Source organism: Giraffa tippelskirchi, chromosome 11, assembly GCF_054371585.1.
Source record: "Giraffa tippelskirchi isolate mGirTip1 chromosome 11, T2T-mGirTip1v1.2.pri, whole genome shotgun sequence".
Classification (NCBI taxonomy): Eukaryota; Metazoa; Chordata; class Mammalia; order Artiodactyla; family Giraffidae; genus Giraffa; species Giraffa tippelskirchi.
In genome coordinates this window covers 14,806,527-14,834,251 of record NC_137285.1, presented here as the reverse complement: position 1 = coordinate 14,834,251, position 27,725 = coordinate 14,806,527, and the positions used below count along the sequence as shown (strand labels likewise).

At 48.4% G+C, this 27,725-nt stretch overlaps 1 protein-coding gene across 3 annotated transcripts in view; it reads left to right on the top strand.

The window, feature by feature from the left end:
- The window catches only part of KSR2 (kinase suppressor of ras 2), a 476,682-nt gene that overhangs the window by 429,773 nt on the left and 19,184 nt on the right, over positions 1 to 27,725 (top strand). The window contains exons 15-20 of one of the 3 annotated variants that reach the window (XM_081539724.1): positions 7,361 to 7,457; positions 9,532 to 9,665; positions 13,938 to 14,069; positions 19,796 to 19,925; positions 20,916 to 21,049; positions 21,309 to 23,134. In XM_081539724.1, coding sequence (XP_081395850.1) covers positions 7,361 to 7,457; positions 9,532 to 9,665; positions 13,938 to 14,069; positions 19,796 to 19,925; positions 20,916 to 21,049; positions 21,309 to 21,324 — 643 coding nt within the window. In that variant the 3' untranslated portion in view covers positions 21,325 to 23,134. Of the gene's footprint in view, positions 1 to 7,360; positions 7,458 to 9,531; positions 9,666 to 13,937; positions 14,070 to 19,795; positions 19,926 to 20,915; positions 21,054 to 21,308; positions 23,135 to 27,725 lie in introns of those variants that run through there. The other 2 variants (XM_081539723.1, XM_081539722.1) reach the window with 2 other exon arrangements.

The following is a 27,725-nucleotide window of genomic DNA, read 5'->3' as shown; positions in this document are numbered from 1 at the left end:
TGGGGTCCCCAGACCACCCGCATTATTAATAGCATCACCTGGGAACTGTCAGAAAAGCACATTCTCAGGGCTCACCCTGGACTCCCAGAATCGGAATCTCTTCTGGGTGGGAACAGCCATCTTTGTTTTCCCAACCCCTTCCAGGGAGATTCTCACACACATTCAAGTTTGTAAGCCACTGCCCCAGTGCTTAAATACCTGTGAGGTCCAGGCAGGTGGTGTCACTGCAAGAAGTGGTCCAGGGGTGGCAGAGGAGACCCTACATGCCCTGTCGAGGGACATTCAAATGTAAGACTGAGCCTGCCCAAAAGCCCAACACCCCTTCCTTCCCCAATGGACCAATTGTTACTTTCATCCAGAACCCCTTAGAACTTTCAAAAAAAGCCCACAAGGAAACAAGTCAAGAAAGGTAAAGACACAGGCCCCTGAGAAGTTGTTTTTGTTTGGTTGGATGTGATGTGGATGCTCTGATGGGGATCCCACACCCAGGAACCCTGGAAGGGGAGGCCTGGCCGTGAGGCACCCATAGCATCACATCTCTCCATCCTTCAGAAGCTTTTGTATGTTGAGAGGACAGCGGTGGCCAGGTAGGCTAGACCCTGCCCGCATAGCACGTACAGTCCGGAGGGAGAGACGGCCTGTAATCAAAGACTCCAGCTGACCCATGTGGGATGGCAACCACAACAAGAGCTGCAAAGATGGAGTGCCCGCAGGGGCCAACAGGAGGAGGGGCCTAGCTGGGGAGGCTTCTGAGGCCAGATGGGGAGAGTGTCACAGGCCGAGAAGATGAGCTGGCAGGCAGCGACCCTGCGCTAGGCCACTGTGGCTGGAGCTCCATGAGCAAAGGGGTAAGCCGTCTGCAGGGGCTAGACTCTGAAGGATCTTTGGGCGATGGAGGAGTCAAGTCTGTATCCACTGTTGGGCAGTGGGGAGCCATTGTAGCGGGGAAGTGACCTGGTCAGCTTTGCATTTTGAAGCAGCCACTCAAAAGTTCTGGATGGAAAATGAATTGCGAGAGGCAGAGTGGCAATGAGGGGCGGCATGGTCATCCAGACAGGAGAGTGTTATTATTAGAGGTAATATTAGAATATTATTAGACATGATAATATTAGAAATAATATTAACATCATTAGGCATGATGTGAGCCACGTTCAAGGAATACACATTCTGGCCAGTCGCTGGGCCAAGCACTGTACTTCCGAGATCCCATTTCCCCCTCATACCCCGTCTGTGACACTACTTACTACGCCTGAGTAAGTCAGTTGCTGCAGTAAGGTTACCACGAACTCAGTGGCTTGGAACGATAAAAACATATAGCTCTGAAGGTTGGAAGTCCAAAATGGGTCTCACAGGGTTACAATCAGGGCTTAGACAGAGCAGCATTCAGTTTGGGGATGGGGGTCCTTTGGGAGAACCCACCCCTTGCCTTTTCCAGCTTCTCTTGGCTGCCTGCATCCCTTGGCTTGCAGCCCCTTCCTCCATCCCCACAGCCAACAAAGACTGGTTGAGTCCTTCTCACGTCACATCACTCAGCCTCCTCTACTGTCCTCTGATCTCCCTCTGCCTCTCTTTTGCCTCCCAGTACACTTGCCACCTTCCCTCACTCAACTCTTGCCTTCCTTTTACAAGGACCCTTGTAATGACATGTTGGGCCCATTATCCTCCAGGGTAATCTCCCCACCTCAAGAACCTTAATTTAATCACAGCTGCAGAATCCCTTTTGAGCGTAAATATTCTTTGTGCATGCATGCTCCGTAGTGTCTGACTCTGTGACTCCATGGACTGTAGTCTGCCAGGTTCTCTGTCCATGGAATTTTCCAGGCAGGAATGCTGGAGTGGGTTGTCATTTCCTTCCCCAGGGGATCTTGACCCAGGGATTGAACCCCTGTCTCCTGCATCTGCCATGTCTCCTGCATTGTCAGGTGGATTCTTTACCACTGCGCCACCAGGGAAGCCTGTGGATATCTTTGGGGGACTGTTACTGAATTGACCAGTTACCAATGGGAACACAGGTGAGCCACAGTGAGTCCCCAGGGCGTGTGGGCTCAGAGGGGCCAGAGATGGGCTGGGAGCCGGTCTGTCAGTCTTCAGAGAAGGTTGCCCCCCGTCCCCACTCCCCACCATTCACACTGGCTTGGCTCTCTGGCTTTGATAGTGAGGAGTTTGTGGGAGAGAAAGGAAACAGCTGCTATGGTGTTCAGATTTCTTTCCCAGCCACTGTTTTGGCAGAATGAGCCAGTTTGGACAGAGGCCCTTGGAGAGAAACCCGCTAGAAGGTTTTATCTGATCAGTTCTGACAAGCCTCTTTTAGGCTAGTTTACAATAAAAATCTTACCCTTGCCACACCAAAGGTTTACTGTGTCACCTGGGAAGTGGGATCAAAAACAGCCTTCTATGAGCTGCCTGGGGCCAGAGCTGGGAGGGACGGTGACCTGCAGATAAGATGGGAAATTCCCAGTCCTTGCTCCTCTTCTTGGGAGAACACAATCTTTGTTGCAGAGAGAGATGCTGTGTGTACACTAGCTCTTGGGCCTACGTCCCAGAAGCTAGAGAGGTTCTAAATATATCTGTAAGCCTCCAAAACACCTTCTCTTGACCTCCAGACAGACCTCATTAATCTTCATTGCTATTGGTGATGTATGTAGCGATATTACAGCCACCATTTACTGAGGACCTATGATTTGTTGGAGTCTGAAAAAAATTGTTAAGACTCAAAAGATGGGAGTTAAGAACATAAACCCTGGAGCCAGCCTGCTTGGGTTCAAATCCCAGGTCAACTTCACTTCTCTGAGCCTCACTTGTAGAAATGGGGCTGATCCCGAACTCGAAGAAATAAAAGATGCTGTCGACTAGAACACGCGCCATTTCTTCCATGTACTCCAGAGAAAGGCAGTGCCCATAAAACTGTCACCTGTCCACGAATGCAAAACGCATTCTGATTTCAAAGATGTTCATTACAATGAAGGAAATGCCCATTGGAATCAATGAAATACCAAGAGAGTACCCACCTCCTGGGTTCTTAGGCTTAGACTGATGTTGGGCACAGAGAAAGGGCTCAGCCCATGTTAGCTGGTATTGTTACTATTGCCCCATTTTACACATGAGGAAGCCGAGGTTGAAGTCACTTCCCAAGGTCACCCAACAAGCAGTAAAGGGTAGAGTTGGAATTTGGATTCCCTCAGCTCTGTGTCTGTTTCGTGGCCTCAAAATCATGTCCAGTACCTGGGCACCCGCACCACGGAAGCCGTGACTGTGTCCCTGAGCAGGTCCTCTGCCCCTCTGGGTGTCTGCATCCTCACCTGTAAGAGGTGGGTGACACTGTGGACCCTGCAGGGATGCTGAGAGGATGCTGGGGGTAAGATAGGTCTCACAAGTGCTCAGAAAACCTTCATTGCATCCTTCCTTCCCTTCCCCACCTCACATCCACAAGTGGCTTTTAGGGCACTGGCATTAGCCACAGAAATCCCATGCTCAGAGCAGTTTCCGTGGATACTTGGACTGACCTGCTTGGATTGTTGGAGCCTCAGTCACTCGTACACCTGCCCAGTGCCTACTCCTGCTCACAGCTCAACCCTCACCCTACACCTACTCTTTTACTCAGCCACCTATACGCACCTGAGCAGGCACAGCCTGGCACCCCCCTTTCCCCTGCAGGCACTCTCCCTCTGGACTGTGTGAAGCATTTAGAAATGGATACCTGGGGTGTCAATATTGGCTGAGATTTTGTTTCAACACCATGTATTAATGGTTCATCCTTTCCTCACTGATTTTTTAAATTTATTTTTAATTGGAGGATAATTGATTTACAATATTGTGTTGGTCTCTGCCATACAGCAACATGAATCAGCCATAGGTATCCATATGTCCCCTCCTTCTTGAACCTCTCTCCCTCCCACCTCCCGCCTCATCCTACCCCTCCTGGTTGTCACAGAGTACCTGATTTGACCTCCCTGTGTCATACAGCAAATTCCTACTGGCTATCTATTTTGTATATGGTAATGTGTATGTTTCCATACTACTCTCTCAATTCATCCCACCCTCTCCTTCCTCCACTGTATCCAGCAGTCTGTTCTCTATGTCTGTGTTTCCATTGCTGCCCTGCAAATCGGTTCGTCAGTACCATCTTTCTAGATTCCATATAAATGTGTTTTTCTCTTTCTGACTTACTTCACTCTGTATAATAGTCTATAGGTTCATCTACCTCATTAGAACTGACCCAAATGCGTTCTTTTTCATGGCTGAATAATATTCCATTGTATGTATGTACTGCAACTTCTTTATCCATTCACCTATTGATAGACATCTAGGTTGCTTCCATGTCTTAGCTATTGTAAATAGTGCTGCAACGAACATTGGGGTACATGTGTCTCTTTCAATTTTGGTTTTCTTGGGGTATATGCCCAATAATCACTGATTTTTTTTTAAAGTAGATTTTTTTGGAAGGATAGTGTACCTACCACAGTGTTCATATCCTAAGAGCACAGCCTGATGAATTTTCACTAAACTCACATCCATATAACCAACATCCACATCAAAATATAGAGCATCACCTGCCCCTAGCACCCCTCACGCCCTTTCCAGCTTCCCCACGAAAGGTCACCACTGTGCTAACTTGTAGCACATAAACTAATTTTGTCTGCTTTTGGACTTCATATAAATGGAATCATTCAGTGTTTATGTGGCTTCTTTTGCTCAGAGTTTGTTTAGAACTTCATGTCTTTTGCAATCAGCAATAATTTGCTTATTAATAATCCAGTATGAATATATTTCGTTACATGGATATATCATCATTTTTCTGTTGGTGGACATGTAGGTAGGTTCCAGTTTGGGGCTAATATGAATGTATTGCTATTAACATTCTAGAATATTCTGGTACATTCTGGTACATGTCTGTAGGTCAATGTGAGTATGCATGCCTGCTGGGTACATGCTTAGGGAAGGAATTGCTGGTCCTGGCTTATTTGTATATTTCACTTTAGTGGATGTGCCAAGCTGCGATCTTACCAACTGATATCCTACCAGCCTATGTGTGTGAATGTGTGTGTGTGTGTATCCAAGGGGCTCCAGATGTCATAAGGTGGTGTGTGTGTGTGTGTGTGTGTGTCCCCACAGGGCTCCAGATGCCCTAAGGTGGAAGCAGAAGCACAAGCTTTAGCAGCTGCTGCTGGAAAGGAGGATGTGAGCAGGGGAAAGGCGACAGGGATGGACATTTGAATCCTGCAACTTCTACACAATCATCCTGAGAGTCTAGGAGTCTCGGAGCCTGTTGCAGTTGTTCACCGTGCTGTCTACAGTGGGGACGTATAATATTCCTTCTGGGCTCTGGCGGGTAATCAGCGTAGGTGACTATTCAGGAACAGCATCTCCAGGTGAGGGAATCTACCCACAGTCTCTACCATCCTGAATACTTAAATGTCACTTCGATCTAATTGGCTGTGCAGCCCACTCCCCCCTCCTCCACCTCGCCTCCAGCAGCCACAGCAAACGCACTACCTGAGACAGCAAGAGGGGACAGCCCTGAGTCACCGTGGCTGCCACCCATCGACAAACTGGGCGAACTTGGAGAGGAGAATCAGCCTCTCTGTGAGTCAGCTACCCTGGGAATCTCACCTCAAGCAGGTGAAGAAACCAACCTTAGCCGAAGATCATGAGTGATTATAGGTAGCATGATGAGCAAATGGATAAATGAGTAGATAACACGTGGACAGACCAATGCGACATGGGTATAAATATATAATTCTTATATATATTTGCACACAAGTATGTGTGTGTGTTCACCGTTTTATTGATAATTTACCACCTCTCATAATAGCCAGCATTTCATGAATAGTGACTGTATTGGGCATGGAGAATTGCCTACACTCTGACACACCCAATTTCATGTGATTCTCCTTAGAAACCTTATGAAAACAAAATCTGTATTGGCCCCATTTTACAGATAATGAAACTGAGGCTCAGAGAAGTTAACTCTCCTGCCCAGGGTCACACAGCCACTGACAAACCACGGTTCTAACCCAGTCTGACGCCAGGCCCCTGTTCTAACCACTGTGGACACCAATGAGAGAGATCTTTCTCTCATTCAGTCCTCATACTAACTTTGTGGCTAGGTCTCCTTAGTTCCTTCGACAGATGAGGAACCTGAGGCCCAGAGAGGTTAGGTAACCCAGTGAAAGACACAAAGACATATGGTAGGTGAAGAGCAGAGCCCTTCTGATACCAAAGTCCTGGCTATAACCACATGATCTCAGCTAATTCTAGCCCGCAGCAGGGCTTGGTAACTACTATAGGAATGAACACGATGCCAACAATATTTTAGCAGTCAAGTCACAGATTAAAAGAAAAATTTATGCCATCTTTTTGACATAAAAAATGAACGTTCCTAGTGTCCTTCCTTCTTCTTTCAGCCAATAGTGGATGAAGTGAGCGAGATGTGGTCCTAGGGGCTGGGGATGCCATGGTGAATCTAGAACTCATTCATTCTCTCATTCATTTGGTGACTGTTCATCGAGTGCATGGTCTGTGTGCACCAGAAATCGTGCTCATTGCAGAGGAAACGGATGGGTAAACGTGCCAGCAATTAAATGAGGCATTACTGTCACTGTATAATGTCCTTTTTCATCTTGTCATTCATCTTGAAACGCTGGTCCTCGAAATGAACTCAATGAGGCTGAAAATAGTTTTAAGATCCTCTGTCCAGACAGGCATCTGGTTTGGGGGAGTGTTACTGGTGTTTACACACTCCTGTCCAAAGGTTTAAATACATCATTCACTTAGTACACATCAGCGATGGCTTTGCTGGTCTTTCGTCACTGTCCCCACACACCAGTGGCTCCTGGCAAGTGATGGCAACTGGGATGCTGCAGAGTGCTGTCTGAGTGCTGCCTGTGGACTCCCACACATAAGTTACCAGTTTTGAGCAGATTTTCACCTGTGACAGCCTGGGTTAGACAGTACATGGCATTCCTGCTTCTGGGCTAGGCTAGACTCTGCAGGTATCCTTGGATGCTGAGGGGGGCAGGGGGAAGCTGGTGAAGATCCTGAAGAACCCCAAAGGACTTGCTCCTAGACCTGCATCCCAGAACCAGAATCAGAGTCCAGTAGCAGGCTAAATATCTCAGGGATGTAATAGTGTCCACACACGCCCCACTCTCTATGTGTCACTTTTTTTGTATGTGCTGCACAGCTTGCGGGATCTTTGTTCCCCAACCAGGGATCAGTCCTGGGCCCCGGCAGTAAAAGCGCCAAGTCCTAACCACTGAACCACTCGAGAATTCCCTCTGTGTCTCACTTTTAATAGCTGTTGTGGGTGGCCCTTATCTTAACAACTGCCAACCATTAATTTTGTCCTTTTGCTTTCCAGCCTCTGTAAGGGCCGGACACTCTATTCTGTGGTGAGAGATGCCAAGATCGTCTTGGATGTCAACAAAACGAGGCAGATTGCCCAAGAAATTGTGAAGGTACCATAGGGTCTGGGGCCTCCTCCCTGAACCTTACAAAGACCTGGCCCCATCCTGAGACTCGTGGTCTGGCTTCAGACCAACAGTTTGGTCTTAAAAGAAATTAAACTTGACCTTAATGATACCAGGCCATGTGTGTGTAAGAATTTTGCTGAAACAGCCATTAGAGATGGTCAACCAATGTTTGGTTTCCTTCTGGTGTCCTGTTGTCAGGATAATTGGGTGTGTGCAGGGACCAGGAGGCTCTTCTCATTACTAGAATTCCTTACCCCCTGAACCCTTGAATTCCCATGAGTGTAAACCATCTCTCTCCATAGCTGGGAAACTATCAAATTGTTGAGTGTTGTTTGGGATTAAAACAAACGGGAACATCCTGTGTTTTCTGGCAGGTACCTTGAGATTCCATTGTATTCAGGTTTCTATTTTCCATTGGATGTGTTAGGACTGAACTTCAAAAAAGAAATAAAACTGTGACTGCTCATTAAGGCAAAAATAGAAATCTAGGTATTTCACCCTTGAGCTTGACCTCCCATAAGCCCATCTCCATGTTCTTGATTCAGTTCAGTTCAGTTGCTCAGTCGTGTCTGACTCTTTGCGACCCCATGAATCACAGCACGCCAGGCCTCCCTGTCTATCACCAACTCCCAGAGTCCACCCAAACCCATGTCCATTGAGTCAGTGATGCCATCCAGCCATCTCATCCTCTGTCATCCCCTTCTCCTCCTGCCCCCAATCCTTCCCAGCATTATGGTCTTTTCCAATGAGTCAACTCTTCGCATCAGGTGGCCAAAGTATTGGAGTTTCAGCTTCAACATCAGTCCTTCCAATGAACACCCAGGACTGATCTCCCCTAGGATGGACTGGTTGGATCTCCTTGCAGTCCAAGGGACTCTCAAGAGTCTTCTCCAACACCACAGTTCAAAAGCATCAATTCTTCGGCACTCAGCTTTCTTCACCATCCAACTCTCACATCCATACATGACTACGGGAAAAACCATAGCCTTGACTAGACAGATCTTTGTTGGCAAAGTAATGTCTCTGCTTTTAAATATTCTGTCTAGGTTAGTCATAACTTTCTTTCCAAAGAGTAAGCATCTTTTAATTTCATGGCTGCAATCACCATCTGCAGTGATTTTGGAGCCCAAAAAAATAAAGCCTGACACTGTTTCCATTGTTTCCCCATCTATCTGCCATGAAGTGATGGGACCAGATGCCATGATCTTAGTTTTCTGAATGTTGAGCTTTAAGCCAAGTTTTTCACTCTCCTCTTTCACCTTAATCAAGAGGCTCTTTAGTTCTTCTTCACTTTCTGCCATAAGGGTGGTGTCATCTGCATATCTGAGGTTATTGATATTTCTCCTGGCAATCTTGATTCCAGCTCGTGCTTCTTCCAGCCCAGCGTTTCTCATGATGTACTCTGCATATAAGTTAAATAAGCAGGATAACAATATACAGCCTTGACGTGCTCCTTTTCCTATTTGGAACCAGTCCGTTGTTCCATGTGCAGTTCTAACTGTTGCTTCCTGACCTGCATACAGGTTTCTCAAGAGACAGGTCAGGGTCTGGTATTCCCATCTCTTTCAGAATTTTCCACAGTTTATTGTGATCCACACAGTCAAAGACTTTGGCATAGTCAATAAAGCAGAAATAGATGTTTTTCTGGAACTCTCTTGCTTTTTCGACCTCACAATACGTCTCTTGAGGAACACAACTGAATTTCTGCAGTGGTGTGGAATAAGATCTAAGGGATTCCTTTCTCTTGGGGGGCCTCTTTTCAGATTTGGCCCTGCCCCTTTCCCTCGGGGGAGATCTTCCCTTGCTTCTTCTTCAGGAAGCAGAAGCACTTAGATGGAGATGATTTTGCTATAATCTGAGGCTGGTGGCAGATTTCTGCCTTGGGCACCCTGCCTGTTCCCACTCGCCATGGCTTCTCCACCCTACTTGCAAGCCTGGGTGTTTGGGCCCCAGGTCTGCAGCTGTTCAGCGTGTGTGGTCTCAGTGGAAAGGCAGGGCGTGTGAACCATGAATCCAGGCCAGGCTGCAGTGAGCACACAGGTGTCCTTGTCTCCTGCAGGGCATGGGCTACCTCCACGCCAAGGGGATCCTGCACAAGGACCTCAAGTCCAAGAATGTCTTCTACGACAACGGCAAAGTGGTGATCACAGACTTCGGGCTCTTCAGCATTTCCGGGGTGCTGCAGGCTGGCAGGTGAGTGCTGATTGGAAGGGCCCTGAGGGGTTCTTCAGAGGTGACTGTCAGGGGATGGGAAGTCACCCAAATGGCTTTAGTGACCTAGACATGATGCTGGACCTGAGATCGTTTAACTGAGGGGCGAGGCTGTTATGCCTATGGTGCAATGCTGGTGCCCAGGTCAGGCGCTGAGTCCCATGGGGTCTGTCTTGGAAATTGTGCCTTTGAATGGGCACAGAGCTTCCTTCAGTCCTGCAAAGCCCTTGCCCTTGAATTTCACCAGAGGACTCTCTCTTTACTCCAAACATGCAGATGGAAGTTGGACTCACCCAAGCACCCTTGCTCAGTTTTCATATGAACTCCTTCATTTCAGTGCAGCTGGAGTGTAGTTGAGAGCAAGAGATTTAAAGCCAGACCCACCCATGGCCTAGTGTGGCTTGGCCACTCATTAACTGTGCCTTCACATTCCTTCAAGAAAAATGATGGGTATGATGATGCCTACCTTAGGGTCTTTATGAGGGTAGAATAAGATAGCACACAGCCAGCGTCCAGTACAGCACCTGGAGCACATCAAGCACTACAAACAATAGCCACTGTGGAGCTGTTCTAATTAGTATGAATTTGCATACCTCCCCAGTATCACCCAGGAGGATCATTGACTATTGTTAAGTAATTAAATCTCAGCCACCACTCACCCTGGAGCAAGCTGCCTTGAGGTGACCAGTGAAGAAACAGCTGAGATCGCAAATACACAACCCATAATTCCAAAGGTCTGCCCTTTGTAACTTTTAATTTGGAGAGTTGTGCTCACGCACACACACCCACACTTTAAACCCAATATGTTTTCTCTAATCACGCCTCTATAACAAATGGTGTGCCTCTCCAGAAAGACAGCTTTGCACCCTCCTCCAGGCTTCTCTATTTGTACTCCTGTTTCAGCTGATTTGGAGAATCTCTGATCTCTTTGAGGTATGTCCCAGGAGCCCCAATACTCCTCCCGGCACAGTGAATTTTGTTCATGCTCTATAATGCTTTGAATCTCAGTCAGACCATCTGAAATTTGGTGAAACCTGATCTTGCTGTTCTTTGAGATGCAGTAACAATCAGAAGCTTAAAGGTTTGTTTGTTTTCAGATATTTCTTCACCCAAAGAGATTCATCTTCCAAAATGATTTATAGTCCCTAAGATAAGAAAATAAGGAGACAGGAAATTAATAGATAGATGCAGAGGGTCATCAAGGAAGAACCTAAGAAGCCAGGAAGTCACTGAGGTTCCAGTTTTCTGGTTGGGGAATAGCTGTTTCTATCATCCCAAGGCCAAGGGCAGAGAGAGCAGTTGGTGATGTCACTATGAACCCAAGTACTTTGTGTCAAGACACAAAGAGGCTCAGCAGGTGTCTTTTTTAACCTAGTTCAAGGCTCTTTAAAAAAAAAAATCAGATTCTTCCCTCCCGGTGGCAGGTCCACACTCATCCTCCTGGCCAGGGGCTTTTCCCCCAAGTAGGGGAAAGCGAGGCAGGGCTTCTGCTTTTTTCCCATTAGATTAATGGTTTTCTGAAGCCATAGACTGAAGAAAAAGCAAAAGGAAATGGAATGACCTTCAGCTTATTCATGGAGGCCCCATGTCATCCAGGAAGAGAAGTCAAGTCAAGGGCAAGATGGCTTCTGGCCTTGTCCCCCAGATAGCACCCTGCCCCCAACCGTGCCCCAGTCTGGTTGTCAATGCAAACCCAGTTAGTGTCACAAGAGGCCAGGGAACCCTCAGTAACACCTCCCCACCAGAGACCCACATCGCCTGGCTACCCAGAGGAGCCATCAGTGACTTCCTGTGCTTTTTTCCCTGTTGCTGGGAAATTAGGGCTGAATTCAGAACTTTGCTCCCAAATGGTGCCGTGGAATTCTTGTAGAATTGTGGTTAGGAGTCTAGTCACTGGAGTTTTAAAGACTAGCAATCAAACAGATCTTAGCTCTTTCACTTTTTATCTCTGTGGCTTTGGAAGGGTCACTTAAACTTTGGGGGCTTCCCTGGTGGTTCAGTGGTAAAGAATTTGCCTGCCAGTGCCAGAGACATAGCTTTGATCCCTAGGTTGGGAAGATGCCCTGGAGAAGGAAATGGCAAGAATCCCATCGGCAAACTTGCCTGGAGGGCTACAGCCTATGGGGTCGCCAAGAGTTGGATACGATTTAGCAGCTGAGCACACCCACACACTTAAACATTTTGAGGCTATTTCCTCATCCATAGAACAGCGGTGATACCCAGTCGATTGTGGGTGCCTGAGAATTAAATGGGCTGGAACTCCTGGCATACTGTAGGCACACAGCAGGAGTTACTTGCCTTCCTGCCCTTCCCTCAATTAGACCTTAGGGCATCTACAGTGCTCTGTGCCCAGAAAGGGGAAATCAGCCGGCCTGGAGCAGGAGTGGGGGTCGCAGTAAAAGTGAGCACATTCTGGACATCCAGACAGACACCAGGGCTTCCCTGAGCCCTTCCCCAGCATTGCCTTGTCTACAGCTGTTCTGCCATCATTCAGAAAAGGTGTCATTTAAGATGCCAGTGCTATCACGCCAGCTGCCTATAGTGATACCCATAATGAAGACAATTTGGGTTAGTCACTGATGGGCCCATCACTAGGGGAACAGGACATCCCAGGGTGTCTGTGTGAGGCCTGGCTCCCGGCCCCCTGCCAGGCATGTGCCTACATCCACTCCAGGATGATGGTTATCGAGTGACCAAGCCTTACAGTTCCAAAGCTCCACTGCCTCAGCAAGTCAGGAGGAGGCAGAAGGAGCTGTTGAGTGAGATAGGAACTGACAGGTTTGTCCTCCTGGCTGCAGCATCCCACCCCACACCACCCCACACAGCCTGGTCATGCCAGGAGAAGGGCGGGTGGCCCAGGACACGGCCCCTCTCTCTTGGATGACATTCTTACTTTGGACTCTAACCTCCATTCCATTTCTGAGTCCTCAAGGTGCATTATTCCACAGGGAATAATGATGTCCAGGAATCGTGTAGCCCTGGCAGCTGACCCAACCCTTCTCCTTTTCATTCTTGCACCAGTCATCTGGAGTCCAAGTTCATGTGTTCATTTCACAGATGGGAAAGTGGAGACTCAGGTCTGTTCAAGGACACACAGCTAGTAAGCAACAGATGGGTCCTTAAACCTCTGCAGGTGTCCCTGATTCTAGAAGCAAGCACTCACTGGACCCTCCAAACTCATGGTTTTTGGGTTTTTTTAATGAATGGATTTGAGTCCTGTTTTCTGGCAGAGGATGTCTTCTATAGGTCAACCAATACACATGTTCCCAACTGAGGTCCAAGGAGAGGATGCTATGCAGTCTTGTTTCAGCTCTCACTTGGAGGTGACCAGGGGATGGACACGGGAGTGGGTGGTGCAGTGCAGGGCAAGAAGCTCCAGCTCTGGGGCCAGTTGGATAGGTTTTGCAATTCTGCCTCCCTGGTAGAAGGGCAGCCGCAGAGCAAGTCACTTACTACTTCTGAGGCCCATTTTCTCTTGTGCAGAATAAACTAGACTAGGATGAGTGAGTTGTTTTTAGGATTTAAGATTAATGTATATGAGACACATGCATGCAAGTGTATATATTGTATATCTCCTCCAGGAGCGGTAACTTAGTCAGTTCAGTCTCTCAGTCATGTCCAACTCTTTGTGACCTCATGGACTGCAGCACGGCAGGCTTCCCTGTCAATCACCAACTCCCAGAGCTTGCTCAAACTCATGTCCATTGAGTCAGTGAAGCCATCCAACCATCTCATCCTGTCACCCCCTTCTCCTCCTGCTCTCAATCTTTCCCAGCATCAGGGCCTTTTCTAGTGAGTCAGCTCTTCACATCATGTGGCCAAAGTATTGGAGCTTCAGCTTCAGCATCAGTCCTTCCAATGAATATTCCAGACTGGTTTTCTTTAGGATTGACTGGTTTGCTCTCAGTATTCACTAATCCAGTGTTTGCCAAGGGTCTGTATAGAACATAAGTGCCATGAACAACGAGCACCAGCTCTATTTGTTAGATGAAGATGGAGGAGGGGCGCCTCAGTGACGAAGGGACAGGATGATGGTTTGGGTGTGGAATGCCTCTCTCCAGACCACCCTGTCTTGTACCTCGCACTGGGTCTTGGCCTCAAGTACAAGGTCAGGCAGTGCCTGAGGGGGAGCACAGGGCAGGGGAGAAACACAAGAAAGCCAGCAGAGATGGTCCAGGGACTTGCAGTCAGTGATGGAAGACCAGTCCTCTCTGGGCTGTGAAACACGGCTCACTCTGTGCTTCACTTCTCCAGGCGTGATGACAAGCTGCGTATCCAGAACGGCTGGCTGTGCCACTTGGCCCCAGAGATCATCCGCCAGCTGTCTCCCGACACAGAGGAGGACAAGCTCCCCTTCTCCAAACACTCGGACGTCTTTGCACTCGGGTAGGTGGCCCAACCCAGGCTCTTCAGAGCCCCAGCCCGGGCAGAGGGGCACTTCCCTTTTGGGAAGGACAGGGCGTCTGTCTGAAGATTTCTGGGTGAAATTATGGGAGGGGGCGGTGTCTGAGTAGGCTGTAGTAGAGAAATCATAGCAAAACCTCTGTGCCTGGTTTCTAACTGATGGATGTGACCGTGGCAAATTGCCTGACTTATTCATTCATGCAGTAGCTTTGTACTGGGTGCCTAGTATTAATGAATTGTCAAAAACTTAGTGGCTTAAAAAGACATTTATGATCTCAAGTTTCTGTGGCCAGGAGTTTGGGAGTAGCTCTGAGCTGGCTCAGCATCTCACATGAGGTTGCAGTCAAGATGTTGGGCAGGGCTGCAGTCTCATCTGATGGTTTGACAGCTGAGGATCTGTTACCAAGGTGACCACTCACATGGCTGTTGGCAGGAGGCCTCAGGTCCTCACCACACAAGCCTTTCCACAGACTGCTTGAGTGACCTCACAAGACAACGTCAAGAAGCTGTACTGCCTTTATGACCTGGTCATAGAAATTATATATAGTCACTTCTACCATACTCTGTTTCTTAAAAGCAAGTCAGTAAATCAAGGAGAGGAGAATTAAGCTCTGCTTTTTTTATAAAAAGGAGTATCAATTTGTGGACATTTCAAAACCACCATAGGTTCCCTATTCTCTCTTGTCTAGTGGAAGACAGACAAGGAAACAGGTTTGTTTTTTTTTTCTTTAACAAAATTCCATGATAAATGCTATGCTGAGGATAAGCACAGGACTGTGGGAAGAAAGGAGGAACTAAATCCAGCCTGGGAGATCAGAGAGGGCTTCCTAGAGGAGGGGATTCCTGAGCCTGTGTTAAAGATTGAGTATAAGTAGTCCAGGTGAGGGTAAGGTGAAGTGTTTCAGATAGAAGGAACACATGAAAAGGAACAAGGGTGACAAGGAACAAATTGTCCACCATGGAGGAACACATTGGGGAGCAGGGCAGGGGGAGGAAAGAGAGCCGATGGATGGAGAATCAGGAAAAAAATGAGACTAAGGTGGTGCAGTGAAAGACTAGAGAGGATAGGAGACACTCTGCAGGGACTTAGAGGCTGAGTTAAGAAGTTTTCATCTTCAGGGCACTAGGGAGCCACTGATGGTTATTAAGCAGGAGAATGACATAATCGCACGTTGAGTTTTAGAATAATCTCTACTGTGTCAAAAAACAGAAAGGAGGAGGACAAATGGGGCCAGGTGACCAATGCAGGGGGAGACTCTGAAGTTCTCCACTGAATCAGTGCCAGGGAAGTGAAAGCTGGGATTGGACATAAGAAGCAGAATTTGGGGATTGGAAGGGATAGGGCTTGACTATTGGTTTAAATGTGGGTGGTGCAAATATCTTCCTGAAACAACTGGGTAGAGAGTAGTGTCCTTTGCCAAAGTAGAGACCCTGCCTGGGGGGTGTGGATGGGGGGCAGGGTGTACCAGGAAAGCAAAGAGAGCAGATCTGGACACAGTGAGTTTGAGCCACCTTGGAGTCAGCCGATGGAAGCGACCAGAAAGCAGCTGAATCTACATATTTGAAGTCTGGAGACGAAGAGCATAGGACTCATCAGTAAAGACAGAGTAACTGCAACCATGGGAGAAAATGAGTTGTCTTTGAAAGTATAGAGGAAGCAGAGAGGCTCCAGGGCACAGTCCTAAGATGCAGATCCCAGCACTCTGAAAAGATCCACCAGGAGCCTCATCTTACCTTGACTGTGGAGGGCGGTTGCAAGGACTGGCAGAGATGACGCTGGGGAAGCTGTCTGGGAAAGCTGGAGGCTCGCAGATGTGTGAAGTTAGATTTTAGCAACACCATAAGCTGGTACAGAGACCATCTTTCATGGAGAAGTACCCCCAGTGCATCCTCTCCATAAATCAGGGTGGGGGCGGTGTTGGCTGGCACATCAGGATTCTCGCCATCTGTCACTTGGACCCCTTTAGAAGCTGTCACTTGTTCTGGCTAGTTTATGCCCAGATCTTTATCTAGTTAAATATTGTTATCTGAAACCAAATTGCAGTAATTAAGTTGGTATATTTTAGTATCAATTTAGCAAAGGAAAAAAAAAGAATGTAATTAACAAAATGTACCAAAGTAAGTAATTGGTTTTCCACTGGAGTTTAATCTTGAGCAATTTTTTTCCTCCTTAAAGCAAGTTTCTCTTGAAAGTTAGGTTTGAAAGGAAGTTTTAATGAGACCTTTATTCCTGACACTGCTGAATTCCGAGGGACCTGGTGCTCTTGGTTTCCTGCCAATTAGGTGCATCTTGTTGCTTGGGAACCTCATGCTAGGGCATGACTTGGAACAAAAATGGATTTTATAAAGTGTGTTGAGCACCGTGTTAAGCTTGTCATGGGCACTGTCTCAGGGCATCTTCAGAAGTACAACTTTGAAGTAGGTACCATTGTTCCTAATTGACAGATGAGGAAACTGAGGTTCCGAGTGGCTCAGTGACTTGCCTTACAGTAATTAACCACGGAGCTGGGAATCAAACTTGGGTCATCCTGACTCCACAGTTGGAGCTTTTAACCACAGAGCCCCCAATTGGCTTGAGAGTCATTTCACCACTCAAAGCCCTACTTCCCTCAGCCACAAATCAATGTTAATAACGCCACTGTGAATTTCTAAGGACTGAATGAGAACACATCTGTAAGGCACCCAGCACAGAGCCAGGCTTCCAACAGTCTCCCTTCCCCAGTTCACATGAGCAGTGCCTACACTCTGTGCCTCTGTCACCAGCCCCAACCATCCCAAGTAGTGCACTGTCCCAGTTACAAAGGGCTCGCGAATAGGACGGTGTGTAGCTTTCCCAGTAGAGCAGGATGGCTAGTGGTATGATTCTGTGGTCAGATGGTCTCAACTCTGGCTGTGACCTCTCTCATAAGCTATGTGACCCTGGGTAAGATACATAACCCTCCTGAGCCTCAGTTTCCCCAGCTGTGAAATGGGGCTGATAATAGCACTTCTTGTTTTCAAATGTAGGTTTTTAACCTTCTTCCAGTATGATGAGGCCAGTAGATCAGGAAACAACTTACCATTGGATAGTTTGTTATTCACAGATCCCAAAAGGAGGGGGCACATTGTCCCATGCAGGGGCTCATGGGGAGGCACCAGGGTCAATCAAGAGGCAGAAGGAGCAGGAAGAGACTATAGGCAAGAGCCATCATTGTGGTTTCCCCAGGAAGGAATGGATGAGGCAGGGTAAGCAGATTTAAGATTGGCTGGTTTGACTAACTTCAGTGGGCACAGGGTCTGGGAGCTGTCTTGAGTAGGACAGGGTAATACCAGACCTGAACGTGAGAGCCTGTTAGAGGAGATGGGGGACAGAGCTTTGGATTGGTTAGTTTATATATGAAAATCACCGCTTACAGATCAGCCCTTTACTATCTCTAGAAATTGGCTGGCCCTGAGAGGGGCAGGCCCTCCATGGTCAGCAAGACCCCAGATATCAAAGCATGAGAATAAAAAGGCTTGCTTAATACACCTCCTCCATAATCATAATAAATACAAAGGGCTTAGTGTCCGGCACAGAGTGAAAACTCAGTAAGTGTTATTGTTTATGACGATGATGACTAGAACCATCTAGCACCTTAACTTGAGAACTTCCTGGCCATCTGACTCAACAGCCCAACACCTGAGCATCACCACCCCTTCCTGCCCCAGACGGATGAGGTTAGCAGAGGAGAGAGGATGCTGAGAGGTGGGCTCCTAGAAATAGCTGGTTTGATACAGTCCTCTATTAGCTGGGTTAGCAAAGAATCTGCCTGCAATGAAGGAGACCCCAGTTCGATTCCTGGGTCAGGAAGATCCCCTGGAGAAAGGGATAGGCTACCTACTCCAGTACCTTGGGCTTCCCTTGTGGCTCAGCTGGTAAAGAATCTGCCTGCAATGTGGGGGACCTGGGTTCGATCCCTGAGTTGGGAAGATCCCCTGGAGAAGGGAAAGGCTACAGACTCCAGTATTCTGGCCTGGGGAATTCCATGGACTGTATAGCCCATGGGGCTGCAAAGAGTCAGACACGATTTTCACTTTTCATCATTAAAAAGGATAACTGAGTGCTCCATATTCTTTAAAGCAAATTTACATAAATTATCTTAGGTTAGAGAAAAGATGGAGAAGGCACTGGCACCCCATTCCAGTACTCTTGCCTGGAAAATCCCATGGACGGAGGAGCCTGGTAGGTTACAGTCCATGGGGTCGCTAAGAGTCAGACACGACTGAGCGACTTCACTTTCACTTTTCCCTTTCATGCACTGGAGAAGGAAATGGCAACCCACTCCAGTATTCTTGCCTGGAGAATCCTAGGGACGGCGGAGCCTGGTGGGCTGCCGTCTATGGGGTCGCACAGAGTTGGACACGACTGAAGCGACTTAGCAGCAGCATAGAAAAGATCATTTCCTAGCATTGTTTCAGATATTCCCTGAGTTGGGTAATCTCAGTGAGTTGAGACCTATACCCATGGTCCAACTCAGTGATCACCTAGCATCCTCTGAACACCCCTGCGGCATCCACCATGGTCCTCACTGCTGCCCACACCTCTCCCAGCATCCCTTCAGCACCACCCAGCCCATCTCCCCATCCATCCCATATGTGCTGCTCACTGAAGCAAGCAGTGGTTTCTCCAGTCATTACCATATCATGATGTATGAAACAGAGATGATAACATAGTCAATCCCTCTAGAATAATCCCAGCATTGAATTGTTCTGACATTCAGCCTCTCAGATAAACATTCTTCCACTGCAATTTTATCATCATTCTCATTTGGCAGGTAAGGAAACCTGGATTCAGAAGGGAGGCAACCCACCCAGTGACATAATCCTAGCATAGAACAGAATCAGGACTTGAACACTTCAAGGCAGTCTGATCTTCAGATCTTTATTTTTTCTTTCCATTATTTCACAGGATGGTTCCTTCTTAGAAAACACAAATATAATAGAAAAAATATGTCCTTTCTATCACAGAGAAAAGACAGTTTGCTAACATTTTGCTGTGTTGTAATTAATTCTCTTTACATCCATATACATATGGGTATACATACATCAATTATGTATTATTATTATACATTATTATACACATATATCAATATGTATATAATGGTTTTTAAAAGTGTGACATATCTAATATACAGCTTTGTGTCCTGCTTTTTTTCACTTAAATTTATATATTGAGCATTTTTATGTCAGCGAAATTTCTTTGAAATTTCTAACAATAATAATAAAGTATTCCACTTCATTTTATGATTTACCATCATTCCTATAACCAATTCTTGTTGAACAGTTTTGTTATTGCTATTTTTTTCAGTGTCCTGTATAATGGTGTACAGAAGATCCTTATAAATGAATTTTTGTTGATATCCCTCATTTTCTCCTTAGAATAGTTTTCTAAAATTACAAACATTGGGCCAGAGATCCTAGCCACATTATATTAAACTGTGCAGTTTCTAGCTTTTGATTCATTTTAATTCAGGCACCAGAGAAGATATCCTGGGATAAGCATGACTTCTAAGACATCATGAAAGCTTAAAGTACATCTTAGATAGCAAAACAGCAATCCTGTGTGGCAGAAACTCAGAAGCCAGTGTGATTAGCCGGCAGGCTGACTGGGTGTGTGTGTGTTGATGAGGGGACACAGAGTTGCAGGTGACATATCACACCAGCATCCTCTTAACAATGTCTGCCCACAGGACTATCTGGTATGAACTCCATGCCAGGGAGTGGCCTTTCAAGACCCAACCAGCAGAGGCAATAATCTGGCAAATGGGCACAGGCATGAAACCCAACCTCAGCCAGATCGGCATGGGAAAAGAAATCTCGGTAAGTCCCAGGATGGTGCCAGGTCTGGGAGACGAAGGGAGAAGTAGACACAGTTCTAGGCACTCCTTTTCCCACATGTTAAGGTTGAAATGCTTCCCTGGAGGGTGATGAAAACGCCTGCCCATAGCCTTGTCAGATAATGATTTGGAGCTTCGAAGGCAAAGCTTTCAAACTATGCCTGAAATTCAGATTCCTACCATCAGGGTGCAGTACACTTGGCCAGATTTTTCCTAGCAAGGGATTGCTGAGTCTAGTAGAACCAATGAATCCCTCTTTTTCTGTTATTTTTTAAGGATATACATTAAACTATCACCAGTATCAATTATTCTAATTTTATTTAAATCTACATAAAAAGTTTAAGGCATCATCCAACTCAGAACAAGATACACAAAAACATAGACGCCCGAGTATAAATTAATAATCAACCTCCAAACACATCAGGAAGAATTCTCTGTTGATCAGAAAATAGCTGAATCAGGGAACGTGTAATTATCTGGTGTGTTTTTTAAGGATTACCTGTCTCTAGATTTCCTTTCTCAGGTGAGGCGATCACTGGTAGAGTAATTTTCCCCCTCTGAGATTTTCAGGGGCACTTATAGTATTAGATGTGGATAGAAGCCTCAGGATCTTCCTCCTCCCTTTTGAGAAAACTGCCAAGAGACTCCTTGGGGAGCACTATTAATTTCAGTGTATCCCATATCTTCTATAATAGGATTTACCTAGTTTGCTGTATAGGCTCAAAAAGTGGATAAGTAAAAGGATGGATGATACATGGATAAATAATGCATGGCTGGATGATAGATGAAATGTAAATACATGAATTGAGATGGATAAATGGATAAATGCACAATAGGTGAATGCATGATGGATGGAGGGATGGATGATAGTGGAATCTGAAAGTGGAACAAATGGGTAGACAGATCCAATGAGATGCCAAGGAGTAATCAGCAGTTACTATTTACGTTAAATCACCACGTTGGTTTCTTTTAGGACATTCTTCTCTTCTGCTGGGCCTTTGAACAAGAAGAGAGACCTACCTTCACCAAGCTCATGGACATGCTGGAGAAACTGCCAAAGCGAAACCGCCGCCTGTCTCACCCTGGACATTTCTGGAAGTCTGCAGAGTAAGTGTTCCCCCTTAGCATCTCTTCCCACTGTCCTCTCTCCTGTGGCTTTTGTCACCTTTTTGCTCCCCCACCCTCAGCTCCTCTGCCAACCATCTGCTTTCTGTGTACCCACATCCCTCCCCACACACCACCTTTCCCCACTGTGTTTCTGTTCAGGGGAGTCTCCTCTGGAATCTGGGTCCTAGAGGTGTCCACACAGGGCACAGATCCCAGTGACTACCATGGCTTTCACATTGCCCATCTCTTCCTGATGAAGGTTGACACCCCAGTGAATCTGAGCGTCTCATGGTGAAGTGATACCCTGAACCCACCAAGCCCTACATGTCAGCTGTTCTTCAAAGTACAGAAGTCCTGGGGAGTACCTGTTTCATGGATGATAAACGTGTATGAGTTGTCTCTGCCCTATTCCTGTACCGATGGCAGGCATGACTAATCTCTCACCGCACATTTGCCATCACTCAGTGATACTCATCAGCAGTTACTTAGAATCAGCACATTAATGCCTTTCCAGATTTGTTCTAACTCCTTTTACACATGGAGATACTGTGGCCCACAGAGACATTCACCAGCTCACCCACTTCTGCCTGGGGTGTTGGTGATAGAACTGGGGAAACAGGTCAGGCTCCAGTTCTATAATTTAGAGTTTGTTCTCCCCACAACCTCAGCCCCTACAGACTCCTCACTCACACTCATCTGGCTTTGAGATGGTTACTCTGGTGGTGTGGTTTTTCCAGAAGCCATCTGAGTCGGCAGTGGATTGGGGGAGCGCTTGGCTAAAGTAGGCCCAGGATCTGGGCCCTGTTTAGGGCTTTGTAATCTGCATAGGGGACCAACTAAGAGATTCTCAGCTGCAGCCGACATATTCCAAGGAGGTGAGCAGCTAACTCAAAACTCGCCCCTGGGATCATGGGTGGGCCCTTCCACGGCTCAAATGCCAGAGGAGCTGGCATTTCTAGAATTCTCACACATGGTGAGTTGAAGGCAGTATGGGGGCAAGCCTATGTTCCAGAACAATGCATCTCAAAATTTAATACGCATTCATATTACCCGGGGCTTTGTTAAAATGCACATTTTCATTCTGTTATGTCTGGGGTGGCGCCCGAGATCTTGCATCTCCAACAAACTCCAAGGTGTTGCTGATGCTGCTGGTCCATGGACCACGCCCCCCCCTTCGAACCTCTGTTGTCCAATAACAGCCACACACCATATGGGGCTCTTGAACAGTTGAGATGGGGTGAGTCTAGATCGAAATGTGCTCTGAGTGTAAAATCTACACTAAATTTTAAAGACTTAGGAGAACAAAAAACAACGGTTAATCCTTTCTCTCCATAACCACTAATCTTTCATCTGTGTTCTGTCTCTACGCATATACCTGTTCTAGATACTCCATTTAAGCCAACGCACGCACTATTTGCCCTTTTGTGTTTGGCTTCTTCCACTCCGCATGTCTTCATGTTTCACCACACTGCAGTACAGCAGTCCCCACCCTTTTGGCACCAGGGACTGGTTTCATGGGAGCAGTGTTTCCACAGGCCGTGGAGGAGGGAGGATAGTTTCGGGATGATTCTCATAAGAAGCATGCAACCTAGATCCCTCGCATGTCCAGTTCACAGCAGGGTTCATGCTCCTGTGAGAATCTAATGCCACCGCTGACCTGACAGGAAGGGGAGCTCAGGCGGTAATGCAAGCAAGAGGGAGCAGCTGTAAACATAGAGAAGCTTCACTTGCTCGCCCGCCACTCACCTCCTGCTGTGTGGCGTGGTTCCTAACAGGCCATGGACAAGTACCAGTCTGTGACCCAGGGGTTGGGGACCTCTGTTGTAGCATATATTAGACCATCATTCTTTTTCATGGCTGAGTGATATTCCATTATGCATATATACCACAGTTTGTTTCGTCCATTAATCTGTTGCTGGACATTTGCTTTGTATGCACTTTGGGGCTATTGTGAATGGCATCGCTGTGAACTTTGGTGTATGAGCATCTGTTCAAGTCTCTGCTTCCAGTTCTTTTTTCATCACCTCGACCACCAGCACCATCTCCATCATCTAGGCATCACTTATTAAACACACATGTGTGAAAGGTGCTGTGTCAAGCATTCTATCTGCGTCATCCCACTGAATCCTCAGAACCCCACCCCTTCATCAAGAGGTAATCTGGTACTGCCAGAGGAGTGCCTGAGAGGTTAAGTGCCTACTCCCAGGTCACACAGCAAGTAAGGAACAGAGCAAGTACTGGAACCCAGCTTGCTCTGGACCTTGATCCCGCCACTTCACTGCTTTCTAGGCAAAGACTGCCTGTGTACTTTCTGGGTCTCTTTCTAGAACCATCCAGGGAGAGTGGGCATAAATTCTGCCCCCAACAGCCCAGATCTTGGCTCAGCAGCAGTCAGCAGAGCCTCCACTCAGAGCTGGGGTCTGTGATGTGGGTCTGGTCTCCCCTCCTCCTCCTGCAGCTCCATCCTCCACTGAGCATTCTCAGCAGCTCCATGTGGCCTCAGCCCAGCCACACCCAGGTGACCTTCCCTAGTCCAGAGGCTGCTTGCTCCAGTGAGGAGAGCCTGCTGCTGGCTGGCTGTGCACCCTTGGGCAAAACACCTAACCTCTCTGAGCCTCAGTTTTCACGTCTGTAAAAGGGGTACAATGTGCCTTTCTTGCGGACTGTCCTCAGGTTTAAGTGAGATCAGGTATGTGCAGCGCTCAGCCCCGAGCCCAGTTCCCAGTAGGACCACTGCCTTTTCTTGTAGAGCGTGGGAACCACTCATCTCAGACCACCTGCCCTCCGACAGGGCGCTGATTCACAGAAGATGATGTCGTCATACCCATGTGACCTCTTGCCACTCTCTCCCTTCTCTCCGCGCTCCAGGCTGTGACCACTGAACCAAAGGGACAGCGCTCAGCTGCCTCAGCTCCCAAGCCACCTCTCCTCCCCCGCTCTGCCCTCTGCCAGTTCAGAAGGCCAGAGGCTCACCATCAGAGGCTACCGACCCTGGCCGGCCTGGGAGCGCTGCACGACTGAGCCCGGCGGCTTCCCTGCACCCAGACTCGCGCCTTCGCTCGGGAAAGGGCAGGGACCCCGCGCCAGGACTTCACGGGACCGGCTAGGGGGACACGGAGTTGATCAGTGAGCCCCGGGGGACGGTGTAGACAAGAGAACTATGGGCTGGATGCGGAGCCCCTGGGCCATGGAGACGAGGGCAGGGGGCCCACACAGGCAGGCTCACAGGACCGGTCTGTGTGTGCGTATGTGTCTATGTGCGCGATGCCATCTGCTCTCAACTCCTCTTGACAACAGGAGTCAGGCTGCCCCGGGTCCAGAGTGGGGCACCCCACCCTCAGCTGTTTCAGGGTCTTTGTCAGGGATTTCGGCTGCACTCTCTGCAATGATGGTGGGGGAGCTGCAAAGCTGAGCACCTGCTTAGTGGAGGCCACAGGGCTGAGATCTGGGCGGGGGACTCAGCTGTTCCTTTGCAAACGTCTGTTCTCAGAGGCCCCACCCAAGCCCATCAGGGTTTGGGTACCTTTGCATCTCAGTTCCGAAGTGCATGTCTTCTGCCCTCTGGGTCTCTCTGGGATATGCTGCCCCCTTTCTGCCGCCTTCTCCTGTTCTGTGACAGCCTCATCCCTTTTTTCCTCGCTGCCCCCTACCACCACCGTTTGGAAAGCACAGTGGCTCCCTGGCCAGGATGACTTCAGGGGGGCTCCTTCCAGCTCACCTTTATCCATGACACCCTCTGAAGTCTGAGCCTTGGGAACCGGGGCTCTGGGAGGGGTAAGTTCTAGGACATTCTTTTTCCCTCCCTCTGCTCTGGCACTCACACCAGCTAAGTTTGTCCACCACGATGACAGATACGGGTCTCTGGGTTACGTGTGTGTATGTGATGGGTTGTATGGCGCGTGCATGGCATCCTGTTTGCCAGTGATCCCTCCCCCACCCCCACCGCTTTGCCCTTAAGAAGTCCTTGGGGAGGCGAGGAGGGTGGCTGTTCTTCAGGGCTCTGCGTCGTCAGCTCCAGCCGGTGCCGAGCCCCAGAATGGCTTCCCCATCCGATGTCTCTGCAAGCTCGGTGCCCCCACCTCCTATCTCTTGCCCCCTCCCCACCTGGACCAGCTGCTTTTTCTGACCACACTAGGGTCCAGTGTTCTACGTGGAGGTCTCTGGGAGCAAGTTAGGTACAGAGCGATAATGGAGAGCCTCTATCTTATGTTCCTTACCTTATGAGGGAATGTCTTTCATTCCCCAAACCCTGCATCCCACTCACCTGACCTGGCATCAGGGGGATCTCTGTCCCCCAGCAGGGCACTAGCAGGACAGCTGGGCACTAGGCAGGAGGCCCGGGGTCGGCCCACAGTCCTGCCGTACTTCCTGGGCACTGCCCAGGCTTGGTTTCTTCGGATTGCCACCTCATCCAGACATCTCCCTCCCAGAGAGGAGACCTCAACCTAGGCTCAGACTCAAAAACCCAACTTAGGCTCAGACTCAACATCCAACCAGAGAAACGGGGATCTTTCCCACTCTGAGTGGCCCCCAGACGGGTTCATGCCCTGGGGGCCAAGCCTGCTTCCAAACTGGGGAAAATGATGAGACCAGTCATGCTTCCCCAGACCCAGGCCGAGAGGGAGCCCTATGCCTCCCCAGAGGCCTTCCTGATCGCCTTCCTAGTGCTCCCAGCCACCTGGGACCAGAGACTCCAGGCCCGCACGTGGGCGGTTCCTGAATGTTCCTCTTCTGGGGGCATTTGTCGCTGTGGCCCTCAGGCCATCATTTGTGTGTCCTAGAGCCATTTACACATGTTTGCACAAGCCCCAGCTGCTCTGATGTTGCTGCAGGCAGCTCTTGTCAGTGGCTGCCTCCCTGACCAGGCAGGTCCCCCAGAAGACGTGTCCCAGACCTCCGCTCGAGCCTCCTGAGAGTCTTGCATCTCTTTAGCCCAATCAGACTTCTTGGGTCCCCAGACCCATCTTTATCAGGGACCTCTGTGCAGGGGAAGGAAATGGGGAAGGGGAGGAGCAGTCAGGGTCAGCTGCCTAAGGCCAAAATGCTCACCAGAACCTCTGGCCGCTGTTTCCAGAATTAAACTAACACGCCACCCAGAGCCTTTGGCAGGGCCCAGCAGCATCTCCACAGGCTGAATTTTCCATTTGTTCATGAGCACCAGCTTGAGATTAAAGACAGGGCCTGAGAGACCAGGGAGAAGCCCCCTGTGCCTTTGCAGCTCCTCTGCCTGCAGAACTGGGTCCCACGTCACCTGCTCTCACTTTCTCCCTCTTTCCCCAGGTCTTTACTTGGCTCCCTACTTCCTCAGTCTCTGCTGTAACCAGTCCAGCCCCTCCCTGTTACCTTCCTCCGGCTTCACTGCCCTGAATTGTTTAGAAGCCAGCTTTCATAGAAAGAACCAAACCGTTGCTTTCCCTGCTGACCTCCATCCTCATTCACTGAAGCACTGGGAGGAGGTCACGTTCATTCATCTTCTGCAAGGAAGGAAAAGGGGTGTGTGCATTTATATCATAGTTGCCAGACCCACCATTGGCTCACTCTGCAGAATCCATGCGACACAGATCGTGTGCACACGTCCCACCACAGCTGCATGCAGGTGCCCAGCACCCAACTGCCAGTTGCTTCTGTCTCTGCCTCACTTTCAGCAAACGCCCACACACACTGGCTTCCCAAAGGGACCAGTCTGTGGGGTAAAGATTCACTAGCGAGTCGTGACTCTGCCTTTTTTGCAGGGTGCATGGATTTGCACACTGAATTCCACCCAGCTCTTCCTGGCCACAGGTCTTTCATAAAATGCGGGTGGGGTGGAATCCCCTTGGAGGGAAACTTCCTTGACCTTATGTGGGGCCATCTCCACATGTCATCATTCCCAGAGTGGACTGGAGATCAGAATCTGTACTTAATTATTTTGTCCTGGTTTTCCTTTTGCTGGTCAAAGAGAAAACTCTCATCTTGCCATGGAGCCCCCCACTCTCTCTATATTTCTATCTTGGATTCTTTGCCAATAGAAGCTCTGGATTGCTATCTGGAGACTAGATTCCTGTATCTGAGAAACCCTGGTCTGTCCCCTTTCCACCTCCCACTGCACACATCTTGCCCCACCCCTCATCTCCTGCTGTTTTTGTGATTGGCTAAGGAACAGGAAAGAAGTGATATGTACTTAGGCCCAGTCAATATGTTTAAAACTCTAGACTTAGGGTAGGCAGAATAGGCTGTATCCAGCCCATCAGATGGTTTGTACAGTGTTTTCCGTCAGTTCAGTTCAGTCGCTCAGTCGTGTCCGACTCTTTGTGACCCCATGAATCGCAGCACGCCAGGCCTCCCTGTCCATCACCAACTCTCGGAGTTTACCCAAACCCATGTCCATCGAGTCAGTGATGCCATCCAACCATCTCATCCTCTGTCATCCCCTTCTCCTCCTGCTCCCAATCCTTCCCAGCATCAGGGCCTTTTCCAATGAGTCAACTCTTCCCATGAGGTGGCCAAAGTATTGGAGTTTCAGCTTCAACATCAGTCCTTCCAGTGAACAATCAGGACTGATCTCCTTTAGGATGGACTGGTTGGATCTTCTTGCAGTCCAAGGGACTCTCAAGAGTCTTCTCCAACACCATAGTTCAAAAGCATCCATTCTTCGGTGCTCAGCTTTCCTCACCATCCAACTCTCACATCCATATGT